This window comes from Lepidochelys kempii, chromosome 1, assembly GCF_965140265.1.
Source record: "Lepidochelys kempii isolate rLepKem1 chromosome 1, rLepKem1.hap2, whole genome shotgun sequence".
Classification (NCBI taxonomy): Eukaryota; Metazoa; Chordata; order Testudines; family Cheloniidae; genus Lepidochelys; species Lepidochelys kempii.
Genome location: NC_133256.1, coordinates 56240960 through 56261533, shown reverse-complemented (window position 1 = coordinate 56261533; position 20574 = coordinate 56240960). Strand labels below are relative to the sequence as shown.

Below are 20574 nucleotides of genomic sequence, written 5' to 3'. Positions count from 1 at the left end.
GAACGAGGAGTAATGGTCTCAAGTTGCAGTGGGGGAGGTTTAGATTGGATATTAGGAAAAACTTTTTCACTAAGAGGGTGGTGAAACACTGGAATGCATTACCTAGGGAGGTGGTAGAATCTCCTTCCTTAGAGGTTTTTAAGGTCAGGCTTGACAAAGCCCTGGCTGGGATGATTTAACTGGGAATTGGTCCTGCTTCGAGCAGGGGGTTGGACTAGATGACCTTCTGGGGTCCCTTCCAACCCTGATATTCTATGATTCTATGATTCTAAGCCATATAAAAACTACACTGAAAATTCAAAGGACAAAAATGAACTGTGTGAAATGTCACACCGGTTGGACATCTACTTTTGCAGAAAAACGGGCACTGATAGCCTATTTTATAATGCAACACTAATTATGAAATTGTTACCAGGCATTTCTATAATAGATGGTTTGCTGAGCAAGTCACAAGCAGGGCCTTGTGTATTCTATGATTCTGCAGCTGCAGAACTGAACTCCAAAATCTGTTTGCGTTTAAAAATGTTTCTAATTTATGGTTGCAGAAGTAACCTTGAAAACTCAAAGTGAGTGTAAACAAATGCAGTGATGCCTGCCTGAGAGTGAAGAGAGTCTGAAAAAATAGCTGAGGGTTTATGGACTGCCTCAACTCCCCAATCAGAGCCATGGACTCCATGATTCTGTGATTGTGGAATCTGGCATTTTTCTAAGGTGCAAAGGAATTCACCATATCCCTCTGAACTCTGCCCTGCTGTGACTTGCCTGCAGCTACCTTTTGTTCTCCAGCTTTCCCTATAAAGAGAAGTTAGATAGCAGCACATGCTCCCTGTAGTGTTCAGTGGAGCCAGAGCTGAAGTCCATATTGCAGAAAGAGTGAAGGGAGCCAAAAGTGTAGGCTGGTGAAACAGGCAGCCAGGCGAAGAGTGCAGCAACCAAGATCAATGTTGCTGTGGAATTTCTGCCACAGCATACGTGGGACATGGTCATAAGTTTGCATCTGAAATACTGCTGCCTTTTAATCATAAAACTTGAGGAAAGGTGGAAAAGAAAAAAATGTATACTTACTTATCATCCCTTTCTAGACAGTTGACCAGAATTGGTAAAATTCCAGATTTTATTAAGTCATCAATAGGTGGATTTCTGTCACTCGATAACAGTTTTCTGTAAAATTAAATAAGACAGATGAGTACATAACTTCATTAAGGAAAATTTTTGTCGCAACTGTGTACATGTTGCTTTTTTTTTTTTTTTACCTTGCAGCTTGGACAGCACTCAACTGGATCACAGGATTATCACTTGTGGCATTCTGCAATACACAAATAAAAAATTCAGAAATCCATCAAATGAGACTTAAATTCTGAATTCAAGAAACTGTAGATATTAAGTTTAACATACCTGCAATATAGCTTCTAGTGTTACATTTTGCTTGAAAAGAAAGAGAGATCATTTAGCAACAAATTACTAAAATGACATTTAATGCTGAAACATTGTCGACTAAACATCTGAATGATGGTGAACAGTGCCACTCCACTACTTCACTGGAGTTGTACCTGCTTGGATTTCCCTTTTCTGTCCATCTTCAGGCAATTTCAAAATGAACATAAGACTCAAACTCAAGGGAATAACAGAACAAACGTCTTCTAGCCACTACCAAAGAAACTAAGTTTTAGAAGCAGATTCAGAATCAAGCAACTTACTGCTTTGAAGTCAGCATCAACATCTGAGTCTTCTAAACTTTCTTCTTGAGGGACATTTCTTTTTTTCAAAAGATGTTCATCTCTTTTGTTCTAAAGATATTAAAGACACTTTAATGCTTATCAATACAGACTAGTCAAACAGAGGTACTTTAAAAATATTTACATAAGATTGTTTACATAAAGAGATTTGGAACTCCAGACTGGTTTTACATTAGGGCAGCTGTAAGTCACTCATTTTGTCTCAAGCTAAAATAGATTTAAATCTCTATATAAGCATGTATCTTGTGAACCATGACAAAATACCACAATCCATTGCATAAAATAGTTAACACCTTTCAGTTGAAATGTCAGTATTTTACATGGAGTTTATAGCACACATGGCTCTGCCTCAACAGTCACTTAAATTGGAAATGAATAATGATGTCCTAGTCAAATGAGACTAAAATTAGTTTGTAAATAAGACTATTACAAGCTGCTCAGATATCCTGATTACATCTATTTTAATCCTAGGTGTAAGCAAACATGCTCCAACACACTGGCACTGACAGACCCTGGTCACTGCAGCATTAACAACAGTTTCTACTCACAAAACAGTACCCTGCAACATAGTGATTTATTTAGTAACTACTCAGAGAGCTTCTCTGACTAAGCAGCATTTTCAATGTTAAAGCATCCACAAAATGTTCAGTCTGATTAATCAGCTTGCTTACTACATTTTATCATCTACGTTTTCTATCTTTATATGACGAGGAAAAAACTCAAATAAAGGTTTTGACTATGCCAAAGGAACATGTTTTATCTGTAGTTGAGATTTTTATTCCAAGTTTGTTTATTCACCAGAAAAAAACTCTCTTCCACAGAAAAAACTATCTCTTCCACATTTTAGACATGGTCTATCTTTTGTTCTGTGCATAGTTTCCTGCAACTGTACTATACTTCCATCTTCATTTTGGGTTAAATATTTAACAAGCAAACTGCACTGTCTTAATTCCAAAAACTTTGATTCCCCATTATGCAAGCAATTAAAGAAAGACACTTTCTCCCCTCCAAACGATCATGCTATGGTGTCACACTATACCTCAAAAGAGCACCCTGTAACCCCCATATTCATCATTCATATGTCATTGTGATATTTCATACAAAGCATGCCTTGTAAAATACCATATGAAAGGTCATGATGTGCTGAAACCCACTGTTCTGTCAAAATATGCATATCATTAGTGTGTATGCAATTATGAGATTCTGCTGTATGGTTACTGAAATATGTTGTGACTTTGGGAGTCATCCCCAGCTAGTTCTCCAGTGACAACAAAGGAGGTGACCCACACCCAGGTGGGCGTTAAATGACCATTAATCAGCAAGGGAGTTGTAAACAAGAGATATACAATTCTGTAGGAGAGTTGCACAAGCATCACACAATGGGGATTGCTCAACTCTGTGAGGCCTTGTCTACACTGGCAAGTTACTGCACAGTAAAACAGCTTTCTGTGGTGTAACTCCCGAGGTGTACACACTGCCAAGCCATTTAGTGTGCAGAAACTCCTCAGCTGCAGCAAAAAAACCACCTTGACGAGTCATAAACCTTAAAGCACAGAGGCTCCAGCGCTATACTGGCAGTGTAAACATATTACAGTGCAGAAAGCAATCAACTGGCCTCTGGAAATATCCCATAATCCCTCAAGTGGCCACTCTGCTTGTTATTTTGAACTTGGCTGCCCTGGAGGCATGCGCCCCTCCCCTTTCAAAGCTCCATTTCTGACAGCCATTGCATGGGGTGCTGATCTGCTCTGGGACAGAAAGCAAACCGTTAATGTGGAATGCTCCTACTGCTGAACACAGAGGCAGGTGCAGGAACGCGTGTCTATGTATGTGTATGTGAGAGAGAAAGAGAGATTGCTGTGCAGAGAGCTGGGGACGGAGGCGGGGGCTGTGGTTTCCCCCCTCCTCCTGCCTCAGAACTAGTTGCTTCCTGCAGCTGTCTGAACTTACAAGACAGTATGCTAAAAGAAAAGGAGGACTTGTGGCACCTTAGAGACTAACCAATTTATTAGAGCATAAGCTTTCGTGAGCTACAGCTGTAGCTCACGAAAGCTTATGCTCTAATAAATTGGTTAGTCTCTAAGGTGCCACAAGTCCTCCTTTTCTTTTTGCGAATACAGACTAACACGGCTGTTACTCTGAAGACAGTATGCTGACACACTCTCTGTCCCCCAAAACATAGTCTCTCCCCTCCATACACACACACTCCCTGTTACACACTCTGCCCCCCATACACTTCAGTTGAAAAGCAGCTAACAATGTAGTAGGATGCCCATGAAACAATGGGATTGGGAAACCTGTGTCATGTGACACTATGCCTGCCCCATGAGGTACTGCAAATCCTTCCCAAAGCACCCTGTGGCCAGTTGCACAGTGGGATAGCTATACACTGCTCTCTTTGCCCTTGCAAGAGCTTCTAATGTGGATGCACTCCACTATCACAAGTAGCAGTGTGGTGATGCAACAGCGGTTTAATAAAAGTGGTACAACTTGTGGTGCAGAAACTTGCCAGTGTAGACATCCCCTGATTTAGCAAGGCCCACCAGGACATGCCTGGGCTAGTATTTTCCAGGCATATGGATTGAGGGTATAAAATGAGACAGTGGCATCATGAGATTACCCTTCTCCTCCCCCATTTACGCTGAAGGAAACAAGAAAGACAGACACTAGAACTGAGGAGACTGGTCCCAGGCTTAAAGGGAAAGCCTGTGTATTAAGGGCTGTAACCTACCTGCAACATCCAGTGGGGTGAGAAAAACTTCTTGATGCAAATACTGCTTAGTCTAATAAGGTTTAGGATTTAGATTGCATGTTTACTTTTTATTTTCTTTGGTAACTAACTCTGACCTTTCATGCTTACCACTTATAATCTATCTTTCTGTAGTCAAACTTATTTTAATGTTTTATCCTTACCAGTGAGTTTATCAAAAGTACTTCAGAAATCTGTTCTGTTTACAAAGGCTGATTCATGTCCACTTTCCTTTGACAAAGTAGTGACCTAATTAATAAGTTTGCACTGTTCAAAAGACGGTCTTAAGCAGCGCATGATGGTATATTTCTGGAGTGCAAGGCTGGGGGCTTGGGAGACTTGCTAGTGTTTCCTTGCATATAGTTCATTAGAGGCTTGAAGAGCGTTCATGCAATGTAGCTGGGTCAGCTACTGCATGCCGGTGGCTGAGTGATAACTGCGCCTGGAGGTGTTTGCTGCTTGTCACTAGAGCAAAGCATTGTGAGAGCCAGCCTAGGTTAGGAGATTAAGGGGGAAACAGTAGTCCCACAGTTCGAGGTTGTACCCTGGGGATCCCATCACAGCTATACACACCTTACTGGATATGGTGACTGTTCCCTTATTTATGATGCATGAAGATAGTTCAGGCTTGATTTTATTTAGATGTTTTCTGTATTTGATTTTTACATTAGAAAAATCATGACATTATTTCCCTTTCTTTGGTTGGAGGACTCTTTAGACAACTCAAGTTGAACATCATCGTAAGTTGTACATGAACAGAATAGCTTTCCCACTCTCCAACTGGGATGGGGGAATAACAGTATGTTAAGGCTTTTCCAACCAGGGAACGAAACACAAGCCCCCAAAATGAAAAAACCCTCCTTTATGCATCACAGTGTTTTGGAAAAGGCGTAAGTTTATTTTCCTCTGCAGTTCATGTGACACTACCGTTAGAAAACCCAATTCTATTTCAAGAACCAGGCTAGTTGTGCTTTAGAAAGCATAACCTGTATACATGCCAAACACAAATCAGGAGGCCCAGGACAGTTTTCACAAACATACTAACATGGTTTAGTTTCTGCCCAGGCTATAATTCAGGGTTAAAACCCCCAGTCAGGTTTTATCTGCATTATAAGAACCATCCACCTAGCAAAATTGTCTGCCACAGCAACAGGCTCTATAATGACAGAAAATCAAAAGCATGGCGGTTCTTGTAGTGCAGACAGGCTCTGAGTGTTTAAAATTTTTTGTCAGGTTTAATTGTGAAAATGTTAAAAATGGGCATTGTGCACACAAGCCATTTTAAGCACAGATTAAAGGACTGAGTCCACATACAGACTTGTGTCAAACGTTTCTACTCTAGGCAAGCAACAAATGCCTATGGTGCTGCTCTTTGGCTGAGTTAGTTTTTGACGAAGTATTTGCTTATATCCTTTTAAACAGATACTAATACCACACGGACTTGGTTTCAGCCTTGGCAATTCTTGAGTTGAGTAAATGTAACTGTCTTTCCTACTGCTTGTGTGAATCATGAACAGCATGAAAGACCTGATTTGGGAAGGCTGTTTCCCCTGCTCAGTGGCAAGGAAAGATCGTTTAGGGGATGTGGTAGGTTTCTCAGATGCCCTTTCTCTCTATCCTAAAGAGCTTATTCTTATGCAGGCTCTATGGAGTTGGACAGTTCTAGAATTCTCTCCATAGTCCTTTGTTGCTCCTTCAACTTGCTTCAGACAGGCACTAGAATGGCTAGGAGTTGGAGCCACAGTGTTCTCAGTTTCTGTCTTCACAGGGACCAAAAAATTCAAGCTTGCTGTTGAACTCTGATGTGCTACCATGAGATCACCAGGCCATCTCCCTTTTGCATCCTCAGCATTAGAGAACTGCATTTGAGCTGTGTTGCTAACTCTCACAATTTCATAACTAATAATGAGATTTTGGCTCCTACTGGAGCCAGTCCCATGAGGACACAAGCAGCTCAGATCTTCATGTGGTTTCCAGCCCTGTGCATTGGGGGGGGGGAGGGGGGAGGGGAGGCAGGGAGGGGAGAGAGAGTACGATAGAGAGTGAAAGAGAAAAAACAACCTTCTGACTGGCTGCTTTCCCCACTTCCTGGGAAAGAGCAATCCAATCAGGGCTGTAGCCTGAGGCAGACAAGCCATTATGCTACCTCCAAAGTCCTCAACTCCTAAAGGAAGAGGGAGCAGCTAACACCATTCTCACAAGAGGGGCAGAAGGAAGAAGCCACAGAAAACTCAGTGCAGCACTGCTCCTCCCCTTGCCTGTGAAAAATGGGTCAATATTCCCTCTGTTCCTCCCCTCCCCCTCTGTGCAACAGCAGGATTGGAAAGCGAAAGAGGATGAAGAACCCATGGAGCTGTCCTCCCTCAGGCCTGGAAAGAGAGAGAAAAGGGGATGAATAACCTGATGTTGCCCCACGAGACCTAGGAAGAGAGAGAAGAGAACCTAATTGCAACTACCCTCCCAGGCATGGGAGAAGGGGATCAAGATCCCCTGGCAATGCAAGATGTGCACTGAAGGGCAAGAGCCAGTTGTGTGGCAAATCACAGAATTAATTTTGAGTTTAGGGAAGAAGCTGGAAGAGTTCCTTCCAGGGGGGCCAGAATAATATTATTTTACAAATTTGGGAGGGGTGCAACATTCACACTGCGGCTGAGCAAGGGGAATTAAAAAATGACCCACAAAATAATCTTTGAAAAAGAATCCATGATGGGGGGGTAGGGGGCCTGGCTTGTGATTTTTGAACTTTTGGTTGGTAACACCATGAGCTACTCTTACACAAAACTTCTCTGCGTTCCAAGAAAGCAAAATACACTCACTGAGGAAGCTGGACTTTAACAAAAATCAAAAACAGCAAGCAAAGATAGGAAAAAGTAGAAGTAGAGGCAGGTATTTGGGGAGGCAGGGGGAGAAGAGAAAGAGAATCAATTCATGCCAGTAATTCTTTTCTGTTTCAGTGACTACAATTCCAGTGACAGTGATCCTTGTCTGTGAAAACTGACACGAAGCAAGGCCTTCCAAGCAAAGCTTAAATTTTGGTGCTAATTGTAGCTCTTTCATAATATTTCCTGTAACTAAACTAAAACTTCCATAGGTGACATCCTGCTGTATTATAAACACATTAATTTAATTTTAGGCCCACCCCCAATCTCTGACCAATGCAATATAAAATGGATTACTCTATACCTCACCCATAAAGACTCATGGGGAAAGCCTTTACTGGCCCTATCTACAGTAGAGAAAGTTTGCAAAAATTCCCTACTATTGTCAACACTGATACAGCTTCACCTATGGAAGCCTACAAGAGAGCAACCACCAGCAGTGTAAACAAGGCCACCGTGACTGAAATGCAGAATGCAGTGTTGTTGTAGCCATGTTGGTCCTAGGATATTAACAGAGACAAGGTAGATGAGGTAATACCTTTTATTGGAATTTTAATTTATATTTTATTAAAAGGCAGAACACAGACGAGAATTCCTATTTCTGTTCACTCAACCATAACTCCATCGCAGGAAGGTCCCCACGTGCATTTAGACTACAAGAAACATAAGCAGTGAAGCTGTAACAGGCTTAACCTCAAGGCAGAGAAGTAGGCTACACTAGGACTCAACACTCCATACATTTTCTGGCCAACTTCTGCTGTGATTGTCCTTGTTAGAAGATGCAAAGAGTTGAGAAGGACAAACTATAAGGGACACCAATAGTCGAATCTTTAATTAGTTCTGCTGCCACTTATCATAGACTCTGCAACTGAAACTTTAAAAAAAGAAAAAGAAAAAGGAAAAGGTTTACATACAGCAATATGGTAAAGAAAATAGCACTAAATGCAGCATATGCCTACTTTTCATCCCCATTGTGTGCCTCCAGTTTAAGCCCCCAATATAGCCACAATGCTTTGCTGAATTGGAGGACCTTAAGCAAAAGGCACATGATGGGGATGAAAAGTAGGCATCTGTTCTCAAAACCAGCCCTGAGTTGATTTCAATGGCACTTAAGTATGTATTTTGTTTCAGAACCTATATGCAGGAAAATGTAAAGGAAGGAAGAATTGGGAGACAACTTCAGAATTTTCTTTAGATGGTGATTTCTTTCAGGTTCTTTGATTCAAGAAATTATAAACTAAAATCTGAGAATTCAGAAAACAATATTAAGAACATATTTGTATTAAGTTACCTGGATTTTCCCTTTCAGTAAACAGATTGTTTTATTGCAAATTTGATCTGTCAGATCCTTCAAAATTCAAGCTGTGGATTGCTAGGCTTGCATCGGTCTCCTTTATGCCACTCCAGTGACAGGTTTCCTCATCAGGGAATCTCATGATGTTTGGGACTTACCCCACCAGCTTAGGGCTGGCACAGAGCCCTATGCCACCCTCCCACTCAGCCCCCAGTGTAGCGGTGCTCCCTGGGAAAGAACGGAACATGGCTGCAGTGGAGTGTGCTTTGAATACTCTGGGCTGGTCTCCAAATTCTGGGCCGTAAAGGAGGATACAAAAGTGGCTAAGGCCATATTTCTATCGCTCTCCATGTCTCAGGACCCAACTCAAAACTGGGCTGAAAGTCTCCCCGGTGTTTACACTAATTAGTTTTATTAATTTGGGAATGAGGATTGCATTAAAGTGTTTAAAGAAAACTATATATTTGGAGAAAATTAGATCTAATTTTCTCCAAGTGTTGCCAGAGAAACATAAGCTAGGAAGATCAGACTAGAAACAGCTAAAGAATTTAGTGAAAATGGACTATCTAAATTTAACGGAAGCAGAGGCATCTATTTTCTAGCCTGCAAAAACAGGACTGGTGATGGTAATCACTTATTTGTAGTGAGCAAAGTAGTTTTTTAGATGTGAAAAACAACGGTTACATACCATGCACTAACTGTGGCTCTTCTAGATGTTGTTAGTGTGAATCTCATGCACATGAGATCAGATTATTTTGAACAGCAGTGTACATTGAGACCATGAAAGTGCCCTGTGACACCTCATGGTCCTGTGCAAGGGCATAAAGGAGAAGCACCCAGGATAATCCCTCAGTTTCCTTGCAATTCAGTCCCATGGGAGTGGAGAACTCCTAAAGTGAAGATGGATTGTGAGATCCACAGTGGATTACAACTGTTTGAATAGCCTCAGTTACTGTAGGGTAACCAACCATTGTTCTTCCTTTGAGTATCTGTCAGTTTAGATTCCACTGTTGGGGACAGCACTCTTCCTGGATGGTGGCATGGGGAGTATCAGCTCCATTAGAAGAGTGTCATATCACTCCAAACTTGACATCTGCTTTGGTAGCTAAGTCCAAGGCCTAAAGCTTGATAAAAGTCAGTTGGTTACTCCACATTGCCACTCTGCAGATCTTAATTGGTATATTCCTAAAGCAGAACAAGAATATCACCTGAACTCTGGTGGAGTGAGCTTTGATATTCAGTGAAAGAGGTACACCAGTCAACTAGTAACCCAGCAAGATACACTGTGTTATCCACTTAAATATTATTTGTGATCAGATGGCCTGGCCCTCTAAGCAGCCAGAAATAAAATGGGAGACAGAATGCTTTGTTCTGTCAATGTAGTAATGTAACACACTACTGAAACACCCAGTGTGTGTATGTAACTACTTCTCCCCGACCAAGAGCTGGATTTCAGGAAGAAAACAGGCAAGTTGATGGAATTCCATCAGATTCAGAGACCACCTTGTGATAAACTTGGTGTGAGGTTTAAGCACCACCTTATCCCTATGAAGTGTCGTGAAGGGAGGGTCACAGCCATAAGTGTTCAGCAGTTGCCCTTCCTCCTGGCTAAAACAACCACAGCTAGGAAGGGTCTTCAGAGGAAAAATAAGTTAGGAACACTTTAATAAGTGGGCTCGAAGGGCAGCCCATAAGTCAAGAGGATGATGCTGATGTCCCAGGCAGCTGCAGGTTCTCCGGTGACTAAGCATTTAACAGGGCCTTGAGGAAGTTTGATGCCATTAGATGAGAATCCAGAACAACTGTACAGGCAGACGGCAAGCCAAGCTCACTGCAAGATGAATCAGTAGACTGAAGAGGCTGGAACATTACAAAGGCAGCAAGCAGTCAGAGGACTGCAGTACTGAAGCCTGCACAGGGTTCAGGTGCTGCTGACCGGCACCAATCAGCTGCCCTTCCGTTCTGATTAACGAGTTATCTGGTGGTAGTCTTCCTGCTCTGTATCAGGATCTCTTGACATGTCTGGAGCAGTCTATGTCTGGCACTCAACCAACAAACATCCAGGCTGTCAAGTGCCAGGAGTGTATGACAGTCGGGGAGCAGGATCGGCAGTTGAATGGACATCTGCAGCAGGTCTGTCAGCCAAAACTGCCTCAACTAGGACAGAGCCATGAGAAGACTAGTGGCTTTGTTTCTTGATTTTGGAAGTTACCATGAGTATCGGGGGATATAGATGGAAAGGCATAAAGGCATTCAGGACTCTGCTGCAGAAAAAAGGCATCTGGCAATGATCCCAGGCTCATGCCCTCTATGTAACAAACTGACACTTGGCATTGTCCTGGGTGGCAAACAGGTCTATCATGGGAACCTCTCTACGATGAAATCTAGGCTGTATCATAGAATTTCATAGGGACCACTCGTGATTGGCTACGGACTGTGTGCTGAGGATCTCTTCATATTTGTTTGTTGCTGACTTCCACAAGATGAACTACCTGGTTATCCCAGGTCACTAGCACCATGTCCAGAGTTGATGGCCTCCTGACAGTTAGACAGGCGTGTCTCCCCCTGCTTGGTGATGTAGTGCATCACAGAGAGGTTTTCCATCATGATCTACTCTGTAGAATTTTGAACAGGAAGGAAGTCATGCAGACTAGCCTGATGGTCCTGCACTCCAGGACCATGACTTGGAGCCCCAAGTCTTCTCAGGACCAAGTCATGTGCATATGACCATTGTCCATGTGGGCTCTCCAACCACTGAAGTCTTCACAGTGGAGGGTGAGAACTGCACCCCTCCCCACACATTCTTGGGATCCTGTCACTATCATGATTAGGCAGTACTAGTGCAGAAAAAGGATCTGGGGGCTATAGTGAACCACAAATTGAATATGAGACAATGTGATGCCTTTGCAAAAACAGGTTACTATTTTGGGGCATAGTATGTAAGACATGGAAGAGGAGATTACTTACTGTAACTAGGAGGTTCTTGGAGAGATGTGGTCCCTATCTGCACTTGTGGGTGTACATGGATACCATGTGCCTGAGTCTGGAAGTTTTCTCCAAGCAGTGTCCTTTGACACACCCACACACACTGTCTCCCCTCATGCTAGCAAACAAGAGTAAAAGGGGTAGTGTGAGTTGCAGCCACTCCAGTTCCTCCTCTTACTGCAATGTAATCAAGCCGAAAGCAGACGGAAAAAGAGGGTGAGTAATAGAATACATATAGGGACCATGCATGACTAAGAACCTCCAGTTAGAGTAAATAACCTCCTCTTCTCCTTCAAGTGTATATTCTACACATGGTTGACTTGGTTGACAGGTAGCTCATCTTGTGGAAGTCAGTGTATGAAATTTTGAAAGAGAAAGTAGTTAAGGACAAAGAGGTAAACTGTAATTGAGATAAAATACAACATGGTTTTACAAAAGATAGATCATGCCAGACCAGCCTGATCTCCTTTGAAAAGATAACTGATTTTTTTTTTGTAGACAAAGGAAATGCATATAATGCATGGGACACTAGATGGGTAGAGCTCTGAGTTACTACAGAGAATTATTTTCCAGGTGGCTGGTGGGTGGGTCTTGCCCACGTGCTCAGGGTCTAACTGGTGGCTATATTTGGAGTGAGGAAGGAATTTTCCCCCAAGTCAGATTAGCAAAGACCCTAGGGGAAGGGAGGGTTGGGTTCGGTTTGCTTTCCTCTGCAGCATGGGGCCTGGGTCACTTGAAGGTTTCAACTAGTATAAATGGTGGATTCTCTGTAACTTAGTCTTTAAATCATTATTTGAGGACTTTACTAAGTGACTCAGAGGTTAGGGGTCTATTACAGTAGTGGGTGGGTAAGGTTCTGTGGCCTGCAACGTACAGGAGGTCACACTAGATCACAATGGCCCCATTCTGACCTTAAAGTCTGAGAGAATCTATACGTGCCATGTGCTCGAGTCCAGAAGTTTTCTCCAAGCAGTGTCTGTTGACTCACACATGCAGTGTTTTCCCTCATGCTCCTGAATGAGGATATAAGGGGTGCTGCGGATCAACACTACTCCAGTTCCCTCTTACTGCCGCATGGCTCTGCCTCCAGGCCTGGCTCCACTCAATCCACAGGCCGACCAGGACCACATTGACTCCAGAGTTATCTTCCTTCCAAAGTTCTTGCCTGGTGGTCCAATGCATCAAAGGTCTTGGTAATAACCCCCTTCACTCCTCCCCTACTGAGGGCCACCATTGTGACTTATGCCTCCCTTACATGATAGGGTGCCCACCTGGACCACCACACAGCCCAGGGTACATGGACACAATGAGAAGCCAGACTGCACATACATTTGCTGGAGCTCAGAGCAGTCTAGCTAGCCTGCAAGTCCTTCCCCGGTGGAGGGATACTGTATCTTCATGTACCCTAACACAGTATGGCTTATGAAAGGCTTGATCAGAACCTTCCCCTTGGTTATCAAACCCACACTCTGCTGGGACCTTAACCTCATCCTGTGAACTCTCAGAGGCCTGCCCTTTGAACCTCTGGTAATGTACGCCATGACAGTGGCATTCGTAGTAACCATTGCTTTGGCCAGAAGGGTCAGTGAGCTACCGGCCATGATGGCATACTCTCCTCGGACAGTATTCTACAAGGAGAAGAACAGTGCTTGCTACATCCCAAATTTCTCCTAAAGGTTGTCTGAATTCCGTATCAACCAGTCAATTCATTTACCTGTGTCTTTTCTGAAACCCCATGCCTGCCCTGAGAACAAGAAACTACACTTCCTTGACCTCAGATGTGACCTGGAGTTCTACCTGCGAAGAACCAAGACCATAAGGAAGTCTCTGATGCTCTTTGCATCCATAGCAGAAAGAGCAAAGGGCTAAGCTATACCCTCACAGGGAATTACTAAGTGGGTCTTGGGATGCATATTGGAATGCAGTAAAATAGCAAAACTTACCCCTCCCAGGGCTGTTACAGTGTGCTCCATGCGAATGCAAGCAGCCTCTACAGCATCTTTATTGGGTGTCCCATTTCAGGACATTTGCAAAGCTGCAACTTGGTGATCTAGCCACACATTTATGGCACACTGCACCCTGATTCAAGCATCAGCTGTGGATGCAGCAGGAGGAAGGTCTGTATTACAAACTGTGATAAGTGGCAGCAAAACTAATTAAAGATTCGACTATTGGTGCCCCTTATAGTTTTTCCTTCTCAACTCTTGCAAGTTCTACATGGAGGTCAAACTATCAGGCTGGTACTTTCCCAGAATACTTTTTTCTCCTTTCTTAAAAATAGGAACTATATTAGCAATTCTTCAGTCACAGGGTAGAACCCCCCGAGTTTACAGATTCATTAAAAATCCCTGCTGCTAGGCTTGCAATTTCACGTGCCAGTTCCTTTAATATTCTTTGGTGGAGATTATCTGGGCCTCCCATTTTAGTCCCATTAAACTGGAATACATTTAGGGACCAACTCCCAAGAAGTAGTAAATGTTCCACTCTACTTGGGACTGATGAGGCCTCAGGTGGAATTCTGTGTCCAGTTCTTGACACCACAATTTAAGATGTGGACAAAGTGGGTAGAGTCCAGATGAGAACAAAAAATTATAACAGCTTTAGAAAACATGACCTATGAGGAAAGATTAAAAAACTGGGCATGTTTAGTCTTGAGAAGAGAAGACAGAGGGGACCTGATAACAGCTTTCAAGTATGTTAAGGTCTATTACAAAGGGGATAGTGACCAATTGTTCTCTACATCCAAAGAAGACAGAACAAGCAGCAATCAGCTTAGTCTTCAGCAAGGGAGATTTAGGTTAAATATTAGGAAAAACTACCCTTATAGTTAGGACATTAAATTCTAGGATAGTTTAACCAAGAGAGATTTTGGAATCCCTGCCATTGGAAGTTAAGAACAGGTTAGACCAGTGATTCTCAACCTTTTTACCATTGTGGGCTGCATATGCAGCTTTCTCTGTGTTATATGGGCCGTATCCACACAATATATAAACTACCTGTACGGCCCTGAGGATGTCACATGAGCCACAGCTGTGTGCTGATTGGTCTGCAAGCAGCCCGCAGGTTGAGAACCACTGGGTTAGACAAACCCATCGCGAGTAGTCTGGGAGCACGTGTAATTCAGTGAGCAAGCTAGTGACAGAAAGGAAAGAGTTGTCATTTGATTTGTAAAAAAAAAAAAAAACACACACAGAATCAAAATTTCAATGGTGTTACTCTCCAGGGTGTGGCTCAAGGGACTTGCTGCCCTTCTGGCTCACAGCTCCAGATCCTTCCGTTGGTGGAAATTTTGACAATACAATGCAGTCAGAAATGGCTTGACTTGGGTATCATTCAAAAGCCCTTTATCTCACAAATACAATGATAGCAAACATGACAAATCTAGAACAATTATGTTGTGTTTTAATTATACTTTAACACGGGCATATCAAACATGCCGCCCTTACGAAGTTAAATTTTGGCCCTCAACTGAGAATACTGTGTTATCAGTTAATGCTCAGAAAAGGATACTTCATTAAGTTTTTTAATGCTACAGTATACTACAAATCAAAGGAGTACTTCAAATTGATTTGCCATCATTAGCAAAACAAAGAAGAAGGGGTTCAACAGTACTGATTTGTAACTCTTTTTTTGCATAATAAAGATGACAGACATCAGCATCCAGCCATAAATTACTGGAATCCCACTACAAATGCTATGCAGTTACATAACATACTTCATGTACCATAATTACACTCCAAAAGTAATTTATTACAAAATCCTGGTTTTTACTTTAGTCTTTATCATTTTTACACATCAATGGGGAGATTAGTACCAACAGTAGCTGAATCTTTGGTGAATATCACCATGGAGGGACTGGTTAAACACAATGCTCTGTGGCACCATACATGCTACAATTGGTCCCAGAAACAGAATTTGGCAAGGTTAGTAAGCATCAGGAAAAAACAAACAAACAAACAAAAATTAAGATGCTGGCATAAGTGCCAGCCATGGGCAAGACTTGCCTTATACTAGGTCCCATGGCGTGCATTTTAAGACGAACAGCTGCTTCTTCTGCAGCAAGCCAGAATCCCAAAGGCATCCATTAAGCACAATTTCAACAAGAGACAGATGAGAAACTGTATGAAACAGTCATTCTTAGTGAGAACGTTTCATGGAATTAAAATTAGGTAGATGTATTGACCCAAAAGATTTCGAAGCATATGACATATATTGAGTGCTACACTAAGAATATCTAATGTGTTATGTCAACAGGTAAAAGCAACAGAAATAAATACGGATTTTACTGCTGCAAACTGTGGAGTTCATAAATTGCCTTACAGAGGCTCTAATGGATGGGAAAGTAGTGGTGATGGCTGAGGCAGAAGTTAAGAGAAATATGTGCTTTGAACAGGATTGAAGAGGAACAAATGCTTAGTAGAAAGGCTCTTAAAGCACTTACTGAAGATGAACTGTAGGATACAGATGTACTTTTTAGCAATCCTAGCTGCATAAATGAATCACAACGCATGTCCTTAAAAGCTGCAAAAGACATGGGGCTATCAAAAGAAAGTGCTGACATCAACAGTAATATGAAGGATCTTTGCAGCTGCTGAATTTTTATGAAAAAGCATTTTGTCCTGCAGTACATGGGAGTTGCAGGGATCCATAGCTGATGCCAAACTCGAAAAAATAATCCCACATGACCTGTACTACTACTTTAAATAGTGCTTCAGTGGTCATGGTGACTTACTCACCAGCAAATATGACAGTATTCAAACAGAGAACAAGGCTGTCATTTTATTGCAAAGCCTCATGTGCAAGTGGCTTGAGTGAAAGGCAGGTTTCCAACACATACAACTGTGCTACATATGTGTAATATATCACTACAAATAACTGTTGGAAAGACCAAATTATTTTACTGGAAGACATTTGATTTAGCCTCCAAAGTCACCCTCCACACGCCGAAGGTGATCAGAATGACAGACAGTTATTGACAAGGTCATAATTGATTAGCTGTTTGTATGCAAAGTTTACCATTTAAAGACCAAAATTATGACATTATGCAGAGCTACACTGGTGGATGTTTTCCACAAAGCAGACAAATGGAGGAAAATTCCCACTGATAAGGGCTGCATTTATACCTGCTATAAAAAAGGGCAAATCCTCAGGCAATGGAAAGATCAAAACCATCCTCCCCTATCAAGCATGGATGGATCATGAAGAATAGACTGATCACACCAGTTGTGTGTGAAAGATCATGTGCTCCCAAATCAATCTTTCAGCTAATCAAATGTTCAGGTGCAAAGACTAGATGCTCACCTCCCTGCAGTGTTTGGCTAGCAGCTAGCCTCATCTGGAGATGTGTGGACAAGGATCCACGTGATAACATGTTTGGCAGTGCTGCCTTAGACAGCGATGACACTGATTACATTAACAAATGTTTTTAGTCGTACCTGTCAAGACTAGCTTCCCTAGGCTTATTGAAGGTAAATATTTTCTTTATGTAAGCAATAGATCTCTGTGTTAAAGTATCATTTAAAATGTTGTTTTTTAAACTTTTTCTCAAATGTATATCTATACAACTATTCTAGATGTTATGTTTGGTACCATTGTATTTGTGGGAGGAAGGGCTTTTGAATGATACCCAACTTGTCCCATTTCTAATGACAATTATCAAAATTTTCATCAATTGGAGGACTTGGAGTTGAGAGCCAGAGGGGCAGCAAGCCCCCATACCATGCCACAGAGGATAACAGCAGTGAAATTATGATTCTGCAGATTTTTACAAATCAAATGACACCTCTCCTACCTTTCTATCACTAACTTGCCCACAGAATAAGATTTTACTACATTATGCTGCAAGACTATATATTTGGTTCTGCTTTGATGGGGAGAGGGGAAGGTGGATGAACTAAATGACCTTGAGGTCCCTTTTCAGACCTACATTGCTAGGATTGTGATCTCAGCTCTGCGATGACATGAGGCAGAACCATGGCATTTTTACTTGTCTGGTGTTTTGCTGGGGAATAGATCAATCTGAGCCAGAGTGGGTGTAACTGTAGGTTAAATCTGGCAGGCAGCATCATGTATGTACTACATTCCTGAGGGCATTCTGCACCCCCAAAAAAACTGTGTACAATATTTTAAAATTCTGCACATTTTATTTGTCAAATAAATGCGGAAGCTCCAGCATGGCATTGGGGAGTACAGGCCACTGATTTCCCACCTCTGTGCAGCCGCCCCCGCCCCCCGGGCACAGATTCAGCGGTGAGGCTGCACCCAACCCTGACACAGCACAAGGAACTGGCCTGCCCCAGACACACCCCAGGGCCTTGCCCCTCCATGCCAAGTGCATCAGGTGTTGGCTGGCAGGTGCAACAAGGAAGAATCCAAGTGTGGAGAGACTTAGTGTAGGAGGATCCAGGTGTGGGTTGAGAGGGTTGTGCGTGGGACAACCTGGTTATGGGCAGCTCAGTGGGGGATTCTGGGTGCAGCGGTAATGGGATGCTGCAGCAGGGGCAAGGTGAAGATGGTTGGGCTCAGCAGGGCGTCTGGCTGTGGGGGAAACAGTGAGGGGGTTCAGACACTGGAGTAGTGGGGCTCGGGGGGAGGGTGTGGGGATCCAGGTGCCTCATCAGGGTAGTCCTGGTTCAGGGGGATTGTAGCTCATTGGGGGAGAGGTTCTGGGTGCAGGGGGTGGTGAAGCTAGGCACGAGGCCCTAGGTATGAGGGTTGCATAGGGGTTGGGCGGATGGGGGAGCAGCTCCCTGTACAATGATCCCTCCCCCTGCAACTGAGCAGAGAGGTGCATGAAGCGTGGGGGGTAAGGGAGTTTGCAGAGCCAAAGGAGAAATCTGGGAGTGGGTCTGACATGGCTGCTGATGCCATGGGGGAAGTAGTCCCATCTTCCCCAGCCCAGGTGGGACTAGCACCTGAGCCAGGTGCAGGGTAGAAGCCACCAGCTGGGTCTTCCCCAGTCCCATCCCCTGCCCCACAGTGATTTACCTCTCTGCCAGCTGTCCTGGGCACCCAAAACATACTGCTTGGGAGGATTGCATGACCGCTCTTTTGGCTTCCCTTTGCTTCCCTGTCAGAAAGAGATTTTTCTGCGGGGGACAAATTCTGTGCATGCAAAGTGGCACAGAATTCCCCCACGAGCAATACTAACGTACAGCTGAACTCCATACGCATCAGCATTGTCATAGTCATGTATGTTTCTATTCTAACAGTGACTGCATTGACAGGAATCTATGTTCAGGCAAGTATGTGCTTGTCGACATGGTCAAGGCTCCTCTGAATTACTGTCTGTGATGGGATAAGAGAAGGATTTTCATATTAGACCAGGAGACCCACGTAAGAACAAAAATGGCATATTACAGGCTTGCAGCTGTCTCCTCCTGGGATGTGCCCTCAACCAATCAAGGTGAGGATAAATATGAATAGCCTTCCTTCTGAGGATGGACCCCTGCTACCACTAGGCACTTGATAACTGAGTGCTGTGAAAAGCCCCAATGGTAGTACCTAATACCGGTACAATTTAGGCTCCATTGTGAATCTTTGGTATTGCCTGTAACCTAGATAGACTGCTATGTGGAAGCCATCTCTTGTAAGCTGAGAGCCATGAACCAGTCTTGAGCCTGAAGAGATGTGATGAATGAGGTAAGCGTTGCCATCCTGAATCTGAAGCTGTGTATATACTTAAACTGCTATAGTGGTACAATTTCAGTGTTGCAGCTGTGCTGTTGTAGCGGTTTAAGCAGACACTCACCACAGTGATGAGAGATTCTCCTATTGCTGTAGTTAATCCACCTGCCCAAGAGGGGGTAGCTAGGTTGACGAAAGCTTTCTTCCACTGACCTAGGACTGTCTACACTGGGAGTTGTCAGCTTAACTGCATGGTTCAGAGGTGAGGACTTTTCATGCCCTAAGCAACATAGCTAGGATGACCTAATCTGGCTTGAAGCAGCATATGTATTTGTTCAGTCTTCTCAGCTCTAGAAGAGAAGAAAGTCCCTTATTTTTTCTTCAGGATAAGAAATGGGAGCAGAAGCCTCTTTGTATTCAGTAGGTACCTCTTCTCTGGCTCCTAGATGAAGCAATAAGGTCGCTTCTGCTTGTGCTAGGCTCTTGTGAAAAGGGTACCTGAAAAAGAACAGGGAAGGGGGCAGGTAGGGAGTTGTGTCAGCTATGATGGCCACCAATCCCCGAGAGTGCAAGATGGTTCCTGAAGGTGGGTCCAGGCTCCAGGGAGACTCAATTCTCCTGTCAAATTTGCTGCCTCAGAAGGAGCCAGGTTAGCAGAGGAGGTGGAAGATGGCCATCCCCTGGAATACCTGGGCTGCCTTTGAGGATACTCTGTTTAGTGTCCCCAAGAGTAGGACAGTGTCCTCTGCTGGGAATGGTACTTGCAATGTTTAGTATAGGGGGGCTGAAATATAAATCCCCGAGAACCATACTGTTGACCTTGAGTCCTTAAGGGAGCAGAATAATTAGTCTGTTTTCTGTCTGAAGAGCTCCATTCCCCTGAAAGGCAGGTCTTCTACAGTGGCCTGTACCTTGTGCAGCGTGCCAGGTTCCTAGAGCCATGAGGTCTGTGTCATAGTGACAGCCATGGACTATGCAGCTGTACCAGATGTATCAGTGGCTGCCAGTAGTGACATTCCCACAACCATCTCGCCCTCCTTAATATTCCATTATCTCATCCCTGTTCTGGTGTTTGATTTTGCATTCTTCCAGGTGAGAAAGTTGTACTTGGCAAATAAGCCCTGGTAATTTGCCAACAGAAGCTGGAGAGAGGCTGATGAATATGCCTTGCACTCTAAAAGTTACAACTCACTGGGGTCTTTGTCCTTCAGTGTTCCTTTTGTGGACACACATTTTTCCTGTCTTGCCAAAACAACCATGGACCATGGTTTTGGACAGGCATAAAGGTGTTCAAAGCCCTTTGGG

General features: G+C 43.3%; 1 protein-coding gene across 4 annotated transcripts in view; it reads right to left on the bottom strand.

Moving 5' to 3' along the window:
* Positions 1–20574, bottom strand: part of KPNA3 (karyopherin subunit alpha 3) — a 79657-nt gene that overhangs the window by 33328 nt on the left and 25755 nt on the right. For all 4 annotated transcript variants that reach the window (XM_073343566.1, XM_073343537.1, XM_073343548.1 and 1 more), the window contains 4 exons: positions 1698–1787; positions 1396–1425; positions 1254–1306; positions 1066–1161 (listed from right to left, as the gene is read on the bottom strand). In XM_073343566.1, coding sequence (XP_073199667.1) covers positions 1066–1161; positions 1254–1306; positions 1396–1425; positions 1698–1787 — 269 coding nt within the window. The remainder of the gene's footprint in view (positions 1–1065; positions 1162–1253; positions 1307–1395; positions 1426–1697; positions 1788–20574) is intronic.